Raw genomic sequence first — 17,634 nt, forward strand, 5'->3', positions numbered from 1 at the left:
ATTTTATAAGCATCTTTGTATAAAAATCACTCTTTATATGAACAATAATAATTAAATAAAAGCATACTCGAATCTATTTCTTCGTTTAAAAAAATTCTAAATACATTATTCTGTGCCACAAACCGGCATGTAACATTATTAAGTATACCTTGATTATAAATATTTATAAATAAATGCTTCAGTTACAAAAGAATGTACTTTTTATAACATGCGTCACAACATTGTATATTTTTTTACTTAAAATAAGTGAACATTTATTTCAACGAGAAAACAACAATCATACTTGTAAGCACTAAAATTAGGAAACATTCAGTTTAGACAAGATTATGGATCAAAGGCAATTCAAAAATAAATACATAATGTTAAACATTTTGCTCTCGATTGTACTTCATCGCTTCTGTTATGTAATTTATTTTTTGCGTTTATGTATCTATGATTTGATCTTAGACTTTAATTACATTATCTAAAATAATTACAATTTAAGGGCACATTAAACGTTACATCATTCACACACGAGATTCAGGGAGAGTAAAATATTAAATAAAACCGCCACGTGGCGATTTCGCAAGTAAGGGCATATACGACGATGATTCTCAGAGCATCATACACGCTCGTGACTGCCCTTGACAATAAGTGCGTCTGCGTTTGCCAGATATTACCTACTACATAAGTCTTTCACATAGGAGTAGACAACTGGTGTCGCGACCGGTCTATGCCCACGTCCACTGTCACCGCTTTGCCGTCTACCGGCGATCCACTATCCATTTCACTATCAGGCATGATTATACACATAAACGACCGGCCACTGGTCACATCTTTAGGGTAAATAGTCATAGGGATGAACCTATCGCTGGTGCCGTCGACGTACGCCGCCAGCCTCGAGTAGACTTCGGGGAAGTGCTTCTTCATCGCGACCCCTCGCTTCTCGAGCTCGTGCGATATGTTGTGGAAGCATATCTCCCTAAACTTGTGAGCAGTGGCGGCATTCTTCTCGCCGGCGTTGCACAGCTTCGATGTCAGGATCAACGTCTCCCTGTCCTCGGGCGTGCCCTTACTGTCCCGCCTGTGGCGCCGGCGGTTCTGCTCCTGGATGGCCGCCGTGACAGTCTTGCTCAAACGCAACTTGGCGCACCGCGACACCATCTGCCGCTCCCATTTCACAGCACCCTTCGTCGGCACTTCGCTTATGATGCACACAGCCACGTATAATATCACCCTCGTCTCGGGGTTGTACGCTTTGCACAGCTTCACGACCTCCGTGTACAACTCGACGCCCATCTCGTTGGGCTGGAGAGACGTCCACTTCACGAATTCAGGCTCGCTTAGATATTGGAAGCCGTGCGTGACGAATTTTTCCGCAGCCTCAGGACTCGTGAAGAAGACTTTGACGACGCCTCGGCCGAGCGCCAGGTAGCCTTTGTGGGCTATCGTGCTGATTTGGTGCAGCGAATCGGCGTCTTCCTTGGCGGCAGCTATGATTTGTCTGCAGAGGGCGCTCGTGCGAGAGTGCAGGCAGACTTTTCTGTGCTTCTCCCAGTGCGCCCTTCGGCACTCCTTGGAGCAGTACATGGTGGTGCAGTTGTGGCAGGTTTTGTAGTGTCGTTTGGCGTCCGCGAGGGGAGCCCGGGAGGTGCACTTGGGGTATTTGCACTTGACGAACGCGTCGTCGGTGCTGTTGTCCGTTTGGAGGGAGGCGAGGGAGGTTTTGGAGTCGTGGTGAGTGAGGTGTGAGTCTGAGGGCCGGAGGGCGGCGGCGTCGAGGCTGGTGCGGCGGTCGCACGAGGCGCTGGGCTGCGCGAAAGGCTCGCTCCTGCGCCGGGAGCGCTCGCCCTGCGCGGACCGCGGCCGGCGCGACTCCTGCATCGCGGCAGGGCTATCAACTGTATCCTTGCCTGGAAAACGATAAACTGACTATTAGTTAGAACTCAGGACGAGGGAAAATTTTGAAGTCTAATTTTAAGACTCAGAACCATGTCAAGTATTTCCAATAATGCTTTTACACCAACTAAACGGGGACATGCTGCGGGTTCAGATCATGCAAAATAATATTATAAAAAAAGACAAGTAATAAACATCGATAACATCAAAAAACATCGATTAAACTAGAAGTAGATAATTTTGGACAGATAGGTAAATAATAAGAATTAGATTATCCAAATAGCAATGGTAATGAATAATGGAATCGTTATTATCAAGTCTGTTTTATTGTATCATACGAAGCAGTTTTTTTTACAGAAGGAAACCTACATTCTGTTAGCCTACGAGTAAGAGTACACTGCAGTGCAATAAAATCGGTCATGTTAAAAAAGTGGTAAGGTAATAAAAATTGGAACGGCTTGGACTTACATATCGTTCCTACCTGGTCGCTCGGGGCTGTTGTCTGTGACCGAGCTGGGGGCTTCGCTGGGGGTCCCGATGAAGCGAGAGGCAGGCGAGCTCGTGCTCGGCCCACTGCTTACCAGCTGCTCGTAGCGAGGGCTCTGTGTGGGGATTTATATGTCGGTACTTTCTGGGACTACTTTGACTAAGAGTATGTGTAAATATTGAGCGGTCTATGCTCAGTCTAGGTTTCATTAATTGATCTGCACTTCATCAAGGTTCGAAATAGGCGTTGACTTTACTTTTTTGAACTTTTTAAGAGCATGATTGTCATAAAGTACTTTCGTTTAGTTACCTACGCAATTTTTTTCAGACCATAGCATGATGCAAATGTGACTGTTGCATGTAAATAGGTAAACTATTTTAGTTCGTTTGATTATGTACTGAATAATGTATGTATGATTCATATTAGACTTTGGATAATGAACCCAAATTCCAAAATTCCTTTCAGGATTTAATTTTTATGATTTGAAAAGTTAAATTATTTGTATAGTATTATAAGCTGGTGATTATACCTTGCCACCCATCAAATAATATGGACTAGAGGCCTTCCTAGGACTGGGCTGAGGGGTTGGGATTCTGGTCGGCTGCGAAGGCAATCCCAAGAGCGAGTCCAGCACGTCTTCGAGCGTCGTGGACCCAGGAGACGGCCTAGCGATACCCAGGTTAAGGGGGCGCGTGTCTTGCCAGTCTGCAAATATACGCTCAGTTATTAATCTGGCCTTTTTACTTTTTTTTTGGGGCAAGAGAAGTATGCAAGCAAGAGACTAGTGTGGAAAAAGTTTCTATTTTCATTTTAAAATCTAAAAAAATGCCTACGTATGTTTTGTGTCAAATCAAAATAATGAAAAGCTTACTTACGCTCTCGTTAGTCACGAATTATTCTGCTATTGCGTGATTTATTAATTACCTGTTATATCAACGTGTGCATGTGATGACGCCACAAAAATAAAAATAAAACCAAATATAAAATAAAAAGAATATATTCAATAATTATTATAATTAAAACATTAACTAAAAGTACAATGATCGAAATCATAATAATTTGAAGACGTTTTTACACTTTTTGAGTCTTCGGATTATAATTTACACGGAAAGGTACCGAGATTCTAACATACAAATATATCGCTATATCTATCATCGTTACATTTTAGGTACATATACTATGTTTGGAATACGAAGATGTAGAGAGCTACGATGTTGTCTAAGAAGTGCCTGCAGTGTGTTAAAAAATAAAAATAAAACAAAAAAACTAATATTAAACGTTTAATCGTCGATTAAACATTCGATGCCCGATGGCGGCGTGTCGGCGGTGCAATTCATTGTTTCTAACCTAATCAGAACCTGTATAATTTACTTAGGAACAAACACAGTCCCAACATAAATTACGAGGTGATTTAAGTAGAAGGAGCTGGAGGTTCGAGACTTAAAGTCTGACGTGTCACTTCTCACCACCACATTCTCTTGGTTCTGATAACTGTTGCCTTATATATTGTATACATAACACAGGCATGTTACTGGCAATAACTACATATCGGTTTGTGACCCCTATTAAAGCTTCAGTGTGGTATATTTAAATAGTATATAAATGAATGAAAACCAATAAAATACGAAAATAATACACAAAATACGTTAATTTAGCACCTAAAATAAAATATAGCAACATATTATTTTTATTTACATCACTGTATTTACTAGCTTTAAACTAAAACTAAAGAATTTAAAATAAACACACAAACAAATAATTTACTCTGTACATTGATTGAAACTACTAAAAATATCAACTGGTTGTTACGTAAGATTTGAAGTTAAAATTATGGCAATATCACTAAATCAAAAATATATTCTTAACTATTGACTATTACGTTAAATTGTTTAGGTATTGAGGTGCCAATAACACTGATATGTTCCCATAACTTTAGCACTATTACTAAAATTTAATAGAATTTATAAGTATACAAACTTCATATTAGAAATGCATCAAAATAACATTATAATTGCATTGATGGTTACGCAATAAACTTGCTTCATACCCATTTGTCGGTAGTCAAATAGTTACCATAATAACTTCCATAATATTTGTACTGGTAACATTAACTTCAATCATAGTTAAACTTGCCAAATAAAGTAAAAAATAAATGATTTAGTGAAACACAATACATAAAATAAAATTCATCGGAAGCCACTACAAGCAAGTGCTCTTTATTTTAAAGCATAAAAGTGTAACACTTGACAAATGAACAAAAACATTGGGAGTCCAAAAATAGTGCATAAATGTCACAAAAATAATATATTATTCGATAAAATTATAATGGTCCTGAGTCTTAAACACAGTCTATAAAGCTCTATTACACATAGATTTCACAAAAAGAACCAATCGGTTTCAGCCCGATTGGTTCATTTCACAAAAGAACTAAATACACAGAACAGCACAAAAATTAACGCACAGAGTATTTAAACGTAACATAAAAATAACAAGTGACACAGCGGGTTCAGACTCTGACATAACAATAAATGCATTGACCGATTATTTTGCACCGAGTTGTACTATTAGTTAGCCGCTTCTCCGGTAGGGGCGCTATGTGTTAACAAATTGGATAGTTGCGCAACGTTTCTAAAAGAAGTTCATTTTATGAGTAAAATTGTAATTGTATTCAATTATCTGTAATCTAATTAGATTTTTGTAGTCGCTTAAATTGGCGAACCTGAACAATCATAGGTACCCATTTTATTAAAAGCTGTGACGCATCTGCATATTCAATCGATCCAAAAATCTAATTTACAGGAAATTCAAAACTCGGTTATCAGGGCTAAAATGAAGTGCTTTTGAAGAACGTTGGCAAACTATCCAACTGTTATCGGTACCGTCGGTAAGTAGCAAAGACACTCGCATTACCAATCGATGATTAAAATTTGTCTATCGATAGAACTGCCGACAATCGAGTACCGATCGACAATACTAATTGAATCGGTAATTCCTATCGATAGTACTACCGATATCTCGATAATACTACCGATATCTCGATAATACTACCGATATGTCGATAGTACTACTAATATATCGACCTTACTTCCGATATATCGATAGTACTACCGATATATCGACCGTACTACCGACAAATCGACTGGCAACTAGCCCTCACTACCACCGCTTTGGGAATGTGCCTAGGTCAGGTCTGAACCGGTGCGGTCCGGTCACGCTCGCTCACCCGGCGCGGCGCGGTGGTCGAGCCGAAGCGACGACGGCGGTCGCGGGTGCGGCGGCGGCAGCGCTTCGGACACCACTAGGGGAGTCTGTGGGGACTCCAGCGGTTTCGTACCTTGAAGGACAGAAAAAAACTGTTGAAAAGGAATTTGGCTTAAAAGGAGACTGTTCTAAGCTGACCTCAGGAGACTTTGATAAGCTATTTAAAGAATAGGTAGTCACATTTTTTAAATTCTTCTTTTATCGTATGGGGTTGTCACAAGTTGTCACAATTGAGGTCATAACCCTGGGATCTTCGAGGATTACATTTTATGAGCCATTAAAGACGTATGAAATTGTTCTATTGCCCAGCATTTAAGGCACAAAATGTCATCAATTTCGTAACCAAGCTAAGGATAATTACACAAAATATTTTTTCAACTGCATAATTATGCCTTTTTTGGAAATGTTCGAATCCAGGACCAGTCCGGATACTCATAGTCTATCTTTCTTACTGACCACTATTATCGATACGAGTAACAATCAAAGAGCTAGTCACTAAGGACATTGCCATTAGTATGAAACTGAATCTGAAGTCTTACGACTATTACTCTCATATAACCTTCTTATTTGGTGTTTCTGGTGCAGGGGTACTTTTACTCACCAACAAAAGAGCTCTCAAGCCAGTACAGCTTCTGACTGGAGCGCGGGGAAGGCTGCCGATCAATATCTCCGTTGGAAGGCTCCAATCCTGAGACGTAGTGCACGATGGCTGAAGTCACCTCCTTGATAGAGGTTTGGATCTCTTCGGCCGCCTTCGCCGAAGCAGACTGCTGGAGTAAAGATGACGCTAGCCTGGAATGGTTGAGAATGGTTTGTAAGTTGGAGTTGTGAAAGTTTCTTTGTCTTACGATTTGAAAAAGTGATACAACATTTTCCACCTTATCTAGTGATGAATTTAATTTGAATATCAAGCAAAACAATGTTTGATTGCAGTCACTAATAAGTACCTACACTTAGACCATTAATTTGTCTTCACTATCTGTACTCATCTGTCCCGAAAGTTTCCTGCTGCCCTCACTTTATAGTATCAACAGTTGAGTATTCAATCAATCAAAATTAAAAATCAAGTTTAGTGAATGGTAGAGCTAGGTCAGATTTTACCTGAATTGGAGGATAATCTTTAATCCAGGAAATAGCAACGTGTTTCTGTTACGATGTTGTCAAAATCAAAAGATTAAAAATGATGAAGATAAACAGTGAATCTAACTCTCACCTCTCATGCGGTGTCCGTGGAGTGTTATTGAGGCGTTCCTGACTCCTCCAGCCGAGGTACGGCTGCCGGGCGCTGAAGGAAGACCTGGTAGAAGGCGAGCAGAGCGGGCTCGTCCCGCGGATACTGCTGCGCGTAGATGAGCAAGGTGACGTCTGGAAAATGCAGTTAGGGGTTATAGAGTGGTGGCACTGTAGATCCTGGCTACACAGGAGTTGCAGTGGGAACGAGGATGGCAATAGTTCTGTTGTAGAGTGGTTATGGATGGAGCAAGAGATGGGAGAAATTAATTGATAACCAAGTGAAAAGGCTAGTTGTTCCATTGTAAGGGAACTTTAAAGTCTCCTCATTGTCAGTGTAGAGGCAAGACCTTCCTATTCTTTAGTATAACGGGCTCTTCCTCTTTGATTAATAAAATGTTAGTTGACGTTTGGTTTTCCGCAACAGCAGTGGTTTTCAACTTGCGTGGTCTGGAGTGAAGTAGGACTAGACCATTTTCCGATGCTGGTTCCAGAACTGAAGCGAAGTAGGACTAGACCATTTTCCGATGCTGGTTCCAGAACTGAAGCGGCGGAGAGTGGTGTTCGCTTTATTGGAATTGCTGAGAGATGTTGTCTACTAAAGTCCTTTACTCACTTTATTCGACTTGATTTGAATGAGCAGACGATAATCTACGGAAACTGTTCGTGTACGATGCAAACGAAGCGATGTCTCAGTGTTAGCTACATCGAGGTAACTGAAAGAAGTCTTCTACGATTCAAGGCTTGGTCTACTCACTTGATTCGAGTTAAGTCGGCTAGTAGACCACCTCCCGAAGCTGGTGGTGTGCGGCGGGAGCTCTGGCAGTGGCTTATCCTAGGTTTCATAGAGGTAGCTGCAAGAAATAGTCTTCTACGAGCGTCTTGGTCGGATTATCGGGTTCAAGCTTGGTCTACTCACTTGATTCGAGTTAAGTCAGCTAGTAGACCACTATCCGCATCTGGTCTTGTGCTCCTATGAGCACGGGTGTTGGGTCGGCGTTGGTTACATTGAAAGGAACAGTCTTCTATGGTTCAGGGTCTTGGTCTACTCACTTGATTCGAGTTAGGTCGGTTAGTAGACCACCTCCCGAAGCTGGTGGTGTGCGGCGAGAGCTGCGGCGGCGGCGGCTGGGCGGTGACGCCGCCCAGGCTGCCCAGCGACGTGGTCTTCGAGTTGAGGCCGCTCCATCGTGTCGCTGACGCTGATGCGTCAAGAGGTTGGTCTACTCACTTGATTGTAGTTAGGTCTATTAGTAGACCATCTTTCGAAGCTGAGAGAAGCGTGACTAGAACCTACCGGTGGCTCAGCGTTGGCCACATAGAAGTAGCTGAAAGGAATAGTCTTCTACGATCCAGGTCTTGGTGTAGACCAAGACAAGTGAGTATAGTCACTTGATTCGTGTGTTGAGACGAGTATAGGAGTTTCGAAGATTATATCGAGGTAGCTGCAAGAAATAGTCTTCCACGTATTTGGTGGAGTACGGGGCTTGGTCTACTCACTTGATTCGAATTAAGTCGGCTAGTAGACCACCTTCCGAAGCTGGTGGTGTGCGGCGAGAGCTGCGGCGGCGGCGGCTGGGCGGTGACGCCGCCCAGGCTGCCCAGCGACGTGGTCTTCGAGTTGAGGCCGCTCCATCTTGTCGCTGACGCTGATGCGTCAAGAGGTTGGTCTACTCACTTGATTCTAGTTAGGTCTATTAGTAGACCATCTTTCGAAGCTGGGAGAAGCGTGACTAGAACCTACCGGTGGCTCAGCGTTGGCCACATAGAAGTAGCTGAAAGGAATAGTCTTCTACGATCCAGGTCTTGGTGTAGATCAAGACAAGTGAGTATAGTCACTTGATTCGTGTGTTGAGACGAGTATAGGAGTTTCGAAGATTATATCGAGGTAGCTGCAAGAAATAGTCTTCCACGTATTTGGTGGAGTACGGGGCTTGGTCTACTCACTTGATTCGAATTAAGCCGGCTAGTAGACCACCTCCCGAAGCTGGTGGTGTGCGGCGAGAGCTGCGGCGGCGGCGGCTGGGCGGTGACGCCGCCCAGGCTGCCCAGCGACGTGGTCTTCGAGTTGAAGCCACTCCATTGTGTCGCTGACGCTGATACGAGTTAGAGGTTGGTCTACCCACTTGATTCTAGTTAGGTCTATTAGTAGACCATCTTTCGAAGCTGGAAGAAGCGTGACTAGAACCCGCCGGTGGCTCAGCGTTGGCCACATAGAAGTAGCTGAAAGGAATAGTCTTCTACGATCCAGGTCTTGGAGTAGACCAAGACAAGTGAGTATAGTCACTTGATTCGTGTGTGGAGAAGAGTATAGGAGTTTCGAAGATTATATCGAGGTAGCTGCAAGAAATAGTCTTCCACGTATTTGGTGGAGTACGGGGCTTGGTCTACTCACTTGATTCGAGTTAAGTCGGCTAGTAGACCACCTTCCGAAGCTGGTGGTGTGCGGCGAGAGCTGCGGCGGCGGCGGCTGGGCGGTGACGCCGCCCAGGCTGCCCAGCGACGTGGTCTTCGAGTTGAGGCCGCTCCATCGTGTTGCTGACGCTGATGCAGTTTGGGAGTTGGTCTTCTCACTTGATTCTAGTTAGGTCTATTAGTAGACCATCTTTCGAAGCTGGTAGAAGAGTGATGAGACCGCAAACGGTGGCTCAGCGTTGGTTCCATCGAGGTATCTGAAAAGAACAGTCTTCTACGATCCAGGGCATGGTCTACTCACTTGATTCGAGTTAAGTCGGGTAGTAGACCACTTTCCGCATCTGGTCTTGTGCGATAGGGGCACGGGTATTGGGTCGACATTAGTTACATTGAAAGGAACAGTCTTTTATGGTTCAGGGCCTGGTCTACTCACTTGATTCGTGTTAAGTCGGCTAAGTAGACCACCTTCCGAAGCTGATGGTGTGCAACGAGAGCTCAGGCAGGCCATCGTAGGTTCTATCTAGGTAGCTGAAAGAAAGTCTTCTACGATTCAGGGCCTGGTCTACTCACTTGATTCGAGTTAAGTCGGCTAGTAGACCACCTTCCGAAGCTGGTGGTGTGCGGCGAGAGCTGCGGCGGCGGCGGCTGGGCGGTGACGCCGCCCAGGCTGCCCAGCGACGTGGTCTTCGAGTTGAGGCCGCTCCATCGTGTTGCTGACGCTGATGCGTCAAGAGGTTGGTCTACTCACTTGATTCTAGTTAGGTCTATTAGTAGACCATCGTAGAAGCGTGATTAGAACACAATCAGGTAGCCCAGCGTAGAGTCCATCAAGGGAGCTGAAAGGAACAGTCTTCTATGCTCCAGGGCTTGGTCTACTCACTTGATTCGAGTTAAGTCGGCTAGTAGACCACCTTCCGAAGCTGGTGGTGTGCGGCGAGAGCTGCGGCGGCGGCGGCTGGGCGGTGACGCCGCCCAGGCTGCCCAGCGACGTGGTCTTCGAGTTGAGGCCGCTCCATCGTGTCGCTGACGCTGATGCGTCAGATAATCGCTTTCGGAGTAAAAAGCCCTCTCGAGGCGTTGGGGCGTTTTTATACCTGGAAAATATGACACATTTAAATGCCATGGGTTTTTTAAACAGCCCGTTAATCTCCTTGTGGTAAGCTAAACTAATTATGCTTGTTTTACGAGAGTGGGATCATCACAGTAGTCCAGGTTTCGAACCAGAGCTTCTATTTCCTCTATCTCGAGTCAAACAGTCGGACACCTTCACCGTTGTGAAGTGTCCGCTGTCCTATTGTCACCTCAAAAAGCTTTGACGTTTTTTATGACTTCGATTCTTCAGATAAATCGTTTGGTGATGTTATTTTAGATTAGGTAGAGGAGCAAAAATAGTTGTCTTGATAACAGCTTATCATAACATAAAGAATGTAGGTACGAGTACGAAGCATGAGTTGTTAATTATTTTGAATACATCCACAGTTTTGCATAAAATCGCGTTTAAATGCTAATTTTATACGAACACGCACAACGTGCGGTGACGGGCCACAAAATCACAAATTAGGTCCATTGTTTCAAATTTAAATAAATGTTTTAGTAGTCGTAAAAGAACGGAGAATTGACCGTTTTCTTTCCTTTCGCACTCATAAAAACTACTCTTAACTTGGTCAAGCTACTGGCGAAAATCTACCTAACTGAAGAAGGAAACAAGAAGTTTGAAGAGTGAAATTAGAAAAGGGTATTTTATAGTTCCAGCAGTGCCAACTAATTAACCCTAGTCCCTGGAGCGGTAGTTTAGCCGCTAAATACAATTAGTGCTGCTGATTACCGGCTGGACTCTCAATTGCCGCGGGCGTGGGAAACTGGGGATTAACTATCGTTTAAGGATTTGCTACACTGAATGCGTTTAGCGGCGGGCAGGCCAAAGTGAACGCAGTCCGCATCATATGATAGTCCAACGATTTTGAAACGTCAAGTGGCATTAATCAAAAACTACAACCCAGTAAAAAAATAGTAGCGCCCTCCTGAAAATTTCATATTTTATGGTTGTCCAACGTGGCAATAATCGGAACTAAGTAATAATCAGGGCATATATTACGCAGAACTGACGGCCGATGGGGCAGCAAGGTTCTGGAGTGGAGGCCACGTACCGGAAAGCGCAGCGTAGGACGTCCAACCACAAGGTGGACCGACGACCTCATAAAGGTAGCGGGAAGGCGCTGGATGCAGGCCACCACCAACCGGCCAATGTGGAAATCATTGGGGGAGGCCTATGTTCAGCAGTGGACGTCCTATGACTGAAATGATGATGATGAAGTAATAATCCAGTATTGATAGTAGCGCCTGAGTAATCCTGACTATGTCATAGCTAGCTTAGACGGTTCAATTTAGGTCATCTTTAACAACTTTGTCTTTGTAGACAGATTTCCTTGTCTTGACCGCTGACAGATTGTTTTGTCCGAACCAAATGTTGTTGTTCGACATTGGCCTGACCGCTACAAAACGCATCCAGTGTGGCAAATCCTCTATCCTTGATCGCGCGAGCCACCGGTGGCTACATCTGATCGACTTGAAATATACCTAATTTTAATGTAAATTTAATTGTAATGTAGTAAAGGTAATAATCCTACTAATATTATAAATGCGAAAGTTTGGATGTCTGGATGTTTGTTACTCTTTCACGCAAAAACTACTGAACGGATTTTGATGAATCTTTACAGTATTATTGTTTATAACCCAGAATAACTAAAATTTACGCGGGTGATGCCGTGGGCAAAAGCTAGTATGGTTGTATAGTAATCTACCAGTATCTAGTATAGTTTTTAAGTTTGTAAATTACCTGTACAAATGGAGCATTTAAAAATAAGAATGCAAGAATCAATTATATATTGGATTTACATAAATAAATTTATCTACCAGTATTATGTAGCTACATGGATATCAATTAAATTCTCTAATTTATGTATACCCGAAGGCTCATGGTTCGAGGAACAAACATATTATTTATTTATTTATTTATTTACACTTTTGCACATACATATGTACAGTGGCGGACTTAATGCCAGGTGGCATTATCTGCCAGTCAACCACAGGTCGAGTAGAGAGATTAAGGCGGTGTAATAAATATGACGTTTAATTAATATACCTACTTACATAGCATTAGATAAAATAGTAATTTATTTATTTATTCTAGGAAGACCAAGGTTTACATAGTTAGTATATAGTTCATTTTACAATTAGTAACACTTGATAACAACTTATAGATCCCCACAAATTTTCATATCATATCGCTTCAGCACCTATTGGGTCTGATTGTTATCAAGAGCTCATTTAAAAGCAAAAATGCTAAGTTGCAGTCGCATTAACATGAAAGTAATAAGCAAATTAGTATTCATTACCGTACAATATCGTTACAAGCAACTAGCGTGTGCAAAATACTATAACCCTAGTTCTTTAAAATTCTAGTTTAAACAAACTGATAGAACTTGATTCGTAAAGAAAATATAGCATCATTTTCTAACTAAATCTTTAGACCCTTCCTTATTAGCAGGAAATTAATTGCCCTAAATCAATCTCAATGGCTCATTGATCACGACATCAAGACGTAAAAATCGATCAGTCAACAGTCACAAAAGTCACCTCTGACAAAGACAAGTTAATTATCTACTTCTTGGTTTATTTTATTCAGTTCCTACATTGTTTCGAATAACATCTGGTATGGCCTTGGTCTAAGAAGATAATGGAAAATGATAGATTTAAAGCTATCTATTTTTCATGTAGTTTAGTCATAAAATTAACATACATGAGTTTGCCTTCACGTTTTCACGTCTTTAGAAAAAATTAAAGAGATTTTGTTAACTTTGGTACATACATAAAACCTAGATAATACTAATGTTATTCAAAGTAACTATTATAACGTAGACGAAATCACGAGCATTAGCCAGTTAAATAAGAAAAACCATACCTAACTCTCAGAAATATTGTTGACGTTCGTAAGATTTAATTGTTAGACAAGAGACGACAAGAAAGATTGTAAGATTGTAGACAAAGCAACATTTGTTCTAGATTTCGATTCGTTAAAGTGCTACTTGTGGCTACTTAGTGACACTGGCAACTTCTGAGTGACGGCGCTTAGTGTCATCATGACATAGGCCTCTTGGGAAGTTGGGATCCGTCTACCTAATGAGGCACTGCCACCGTAATCACCTCCTCAACCTTGTGCATTCTACGTGGCCCACATTAGTATAAAACCTATTCCCAAATACTTTGCACCGATAAAAATAATCGCACATAGTACTTAGCAGTTATTGTTTTATTTAAATGTTCGCATAGCCCAGACGTTTTTCTTATCACTGCCAGCTTTATCGTGTTTGGTGGATGACGATAAACTCTAGATGTTACATACTATTGCGAATGATGTCAGTGTGTCGATTATACATTAAATTAAAGATTAAAGTCGAATAAATACACTTTGAACATGCAGAGAGTAACAAAATGCATAATTAACTACTAGAAAAAGGTATGCAAAGAAAAAATACACTTTGTTACCGACAAATTAAAGATTCGAATCGAATACACAAGTATAGTTTGAGTTACATACATACACACATCAAGAATCAGAAAAGCCAGAAGAAATAATGAAAAATAATTAGAAAGACGAAATTAGTAAAATGATTAAAACTTCTTTAAAAGATCAAATTTTAATAGCGTAAAAAGCATGTGCTCTACATTATTTTGCCAATAAACGTGAATAAATTCTATGCCTATTACGTGGAATTTAAGGTTTAAATGTGATTCTGAATTTATGTAAAGAAAAATCTCTTACCATTCAGGCACATTGAGCTTCTGCAGCGATCTCTGTACCCGCAGCTCGTGCTCAGAGAGCACGCGATCAGAATTCTTCTGCAACTCGTTCTCTGGAGGCTGAAAAAAAAAGATCCGATTAATCACATTGAAACAAAACACAACAAAAAACAAAACATAATCGTTACCTAAATGTAGTGTTGTTGGCCATGTCACGTGAATGGTGTGGAAATGAAAAGAAACAATTCCATGATAAGTTTTATTGTGAAGTAATAATGTAAATAACAAAATACTTGCAAACTAGTTCTAAACTAAATTACCAAATCTATATCTACTGGCGCTAAACGATAAATGTTTCTGTTAAAAGAGCTGGCTGCTTGATTTGCTTTGTTTTCTGGAATTTTATTATCTTCCTCGATTTTTAAATCTCTCATTGATGATGAATCTGCCATTCCACCTTCTAATTGCAATGTTTGGTGTATTTTGTATACAGCGAATCTGGCATAACCAACTTCTTCGTCAACCTCATCCTCGTCCAACACTTCGAAAGATCGTACGTCACCGCAATGCGATCTACTAATAATATCATCTGTTTGCTTCAACGAATCCTCAGATCTTAAAATTGTATCACTCACTCCGCAGTAACTCATTATTTCAGACCATGAAGCCATGTGCTCAGATTCATTAGGGTCATTTATGGAGCCTACATCATTAACAGAATTCATATTAATCTCGTTCGACAATGAGTCAAACTCCATTTCACAAGCATCATTCAAAATATCACCACTTTCATCAGTAGTACTAGAACTGCGTGTTTCACTCGGAGCTGCAACTATCATATCTGATACCCCATAAATCGACTCATACCACGATTCAGGATATTCGAATTCAGATTTATTTGATTTCAAATTAAAAGTGACTTTCCGTTTTATCTTTTTCCACGTCGATGTACCAGCTGGTATTGTATTTTTTTTAGATTTAATTTCCAATATTTTGTCTTTTTCGAAGTCAGCGTAATCGGGTAAGTCTATATCGTCAAAACATGTGTTTTCCTTGGGCGGTTCGGTTATGGAACAGCTGATTGCGTTGTTTGAGCTTTCTTGCAAATCGTGCAGCGGCGGTGGAGGTATACTTTTTAACAAGCGTTCGAAAAAATGTCTGACTTTCTTGTCATCATCGGTCTGGCCGTGTGAAGTAATTTGGGGCGTTTGGTTCTCAGATAAATTGACTATGGAAGTAACTCTCCTTGATTGCTTGTTCAATGAACTGTTGCTATTCGCTGACTGAATACTGATGCTCAATTGCATTGAATTCCTTTTTTGTGCGTCGAATTTTCTGATACGTATTTTCGATCTCCATTCCCGGTGTTTGGTTCTAAATCCATTGAAGCTTATGGAATTTTCTCCTTCAGATTCACTGCGTGGTATATCAGGGAATTTCGTGTAGTAAAGGTCCTTCGACAGTGGTTTTGAATAAACATGTTCAGGTTTTACTTCCTCGAATGGCTCCAACTCTTCCGCGATCCACACACTGTCCAAACAATACCAGAATCCATTTCTTTGAAGCACCTCTTCTGTTGTCAGAAGCACTATTGACACCATTTTGCACAGAACTATTTCTTCAAAGTTGCAAATATTAACTGACTGAAAGTAAGCCGTGTGCTAAAAGTGATTAAAAAGTGGAAAAACTATTAAGAAATTAATGTTATTTGTATTTATTTGAAGAGATCAAAACATTAGTAAATGATAATGTTCGCAAACAAACAGTCATATCTCTAAGCCCCATTTAGCAATGTGCTAGCGGTTTTTATCACTCCTGTCAATTACTTATTATTTGCAAAAATATTTGCTTTATTAAAACCAATAACAAATTAAAGTTGTTCTTTGATTTGAAAATTAACTTTTTGACTGACCGTATGGGTATCGCAACTAAGTTAAAATGAGTTTTGGGACCTTGAAAGTTTGGGGGCGAGTGCGGATGATCAGTCGACTCACCCTGACGTCAGACGAGGCCAGTAACGCGCATGGGCCCAGGAGTCCTACACTCTCCCAGCAAGTCATTTCCACAGAGACGTGCACTCACTAACTCTGTCCGCCGCACTATCACAACCAACGCGTTATCGCATACTTGCACCAGTGACTCCGTAACACTAGGTTACGTAAGTCATATCGCACTCGACATCTAATCAGTTTTAATTTTAAAAACATATAAAGCCGCTACATTCAAAGCTACAGCCACCATGAGGAAGTGAGGAAGCAAGCTGCTACGTCGAAGCGGAAAGCGTCGCCAATCAAATGAGAATAACGTTGCTTATTGAACGATAAAATCCAATTACGAGGCTGAATCGGAGCGACCGCGGGGCTTCGGAACTTAAGGTCGCTCTGGTCGGGGCCGGGCCTGCGGGTGGGTCTGGCATGCGGGGCTCGTGGTGGACTTACGGGGCCACTGCGGGTGCCCGCATCGTGGTGCATGGGGCCGGGAACAGGCGGCCGCGGCGCTGCCTCCCGCCAGACTGAGGCGCGGCGCGTGTCCTTGGCTCTCGCGCGTGCGCCGTACCTACACCCTTTACTAAGTTTCTTGTGCCTTCAACAATGCGAGCATTCTAATGGTACATCTTCTCCGCTAACAGCTTTGTCTTTGGCTATCACTAATGCAAGCCGGCGCGCGACTTTCTTCTGTTTTTGAAACGCGAGTGTCAGCTTTTGAGCCGCGTGTCGTCTTGAGACAAATGGTATCGACTTTTACCGAATTGGCAGACGTGAGATATGCTGTTTGATGATTCTTCTTCGCGATTCGCAAGTCGTGTTTTGTTTCAGTGCGGGGTGTGGCATTGCGTGACACGTCTGACCCCGTGTAACCTCTCTAATTAGCTAAATTACGGTCTTGAACATAACTTGTTTAATTTACAACGCACGATGTCAATGTTTCGGTTTTTATGAACTGTAATAATTTCAGGAGGTAAATGTACCTTTGCCGCTGGGGTAGTTTCAGTTGATATGTAAGGGTATGGGACCATGACCTACATACGTCAATGCGTGCTTTATATTGTATGATATTGGCTCTACGTGAGAGCACAGACGCTTAATGGATATTGTCCAATGGATTTTATCAAAAGGCGGTTTTAATGGAACGTGTGGTCGGATTAATAGCTTTTTGGTAATGTTCATTTGAGTGGTTTATCGATATTATCTGCAGGTTATAAACGGAAAATGTTTTGCTGTTATATGAATAATGATAATGGTAAGCACCTATTATGGCTGAATGATATAGTACTTAAAAGTATGCCAGGATACTTTTTACCCTAAAACCAACATTTTAATTAATGAAATAATTAGAAAAAAAGCTTTTACAATATAAAAAGCTAGTACGAATTTATTGCGATTAACGATTAATTGCAATAACTAGACAAAATAAGGACTAAACAATAATAGAGCATAAAAAACTACGCAAAGCCGGGGCAGCTAACTAGTTTTCGTGAGATAAAGTTTATTTTCACGTAAGGCCCAGTTGCGTCGTTAAGAGCAAACTCAAGGCGTGATGTTTGTAACCACATCAAATATTTA

At 41.6% G+C, this 17,634-nt stretch overlaps 2 protein-coding genes across 4 annotated transcripts in view; one reads left to right on the forward strand and one right to left on the reverse strand.

The window, feature by feature from the left end:
- LOC114355897 (PX domain-containing protein kinase-like protein) overlaps positions 1 to 17,634 on the forward strand; it is a 159,953-nt gene that overhangs the window by 111,346 nt on the left and 30,973 nt on the right. The gene's annotated exons all lie outside the window — the stretch shown is intronic.
- Positions 192 to 15,718, reverse strand: LOC114355901 (uncharacterized). The gene is made up of 9 exons (XM_028308939.1): positions 14,392 to 15,718; positions 14,094 to 14,191; positions 10,152 to 10,365; positions 6,840 to 6,991; positions 6,228 to 6,418; positions 5,589 to 5,699; positions 2,895 to 3,070; positions 2,360 to 2,480; positions 192 to 1,892 (listed from the first exon to the last, which is right to left on the reverse strand). The coding sequence occupies exons 1-9, from the start codon at positions 15,670 to 15,672 to the stop codon at positions 676 to 678; spliced, it is 3,561 nt and encodes a 1,186-aa protein (XP_028164740.1). The 5' UTR covers positions 15,673 to 15,718; the 3' UTR covers positions 192 to 675.

This window comes from Ostrinia furnacalis, unplaced genomic scaffold (genome assembly GCF_004193835.3).
Source record: "Ostrinia furnacalis isolate ACB-3 unplaced genomic scaffold, ASM419383v2 OfSCF2568, whole genome shotgun sequence".
Classification (NCBI taxonomy): domain Eukaryota; kingdom Metazoa; phylum Arthropoda; class Insecta; order Lepidoptera; family Crambidae; genus Ostrinia; species Ostrinia furnacalis.

What these genes read in the sequence shown, in the direction of transcription:
- LOC114355901 (XM_028308939.1), bottom strand. Translation starts at nt 15,672, where the DNA reads ATGGTGTCAATAGTGCTTCTGACAACAGAAGAGGTGCTTCAAAGAAAT. An exon ending in CCACGGACACCGCATGAGAG is followed by an intron (nt 6,419 to 6,839) that starts GTGAGAGTTAGA and finishes CAACCATTCCAG; the next exon opens with GCTAGCGTCATCTTTACTCC. An exon ending in GCTTGAGAGCTCTTTTGTTG is followed by an intron (nt 5,700 to 6,227) that starts GTGAGTAAAAGT and finishes CTGTCCTTCAAG; the next exon opens with GTACGAAACCGCTGGAGTCC.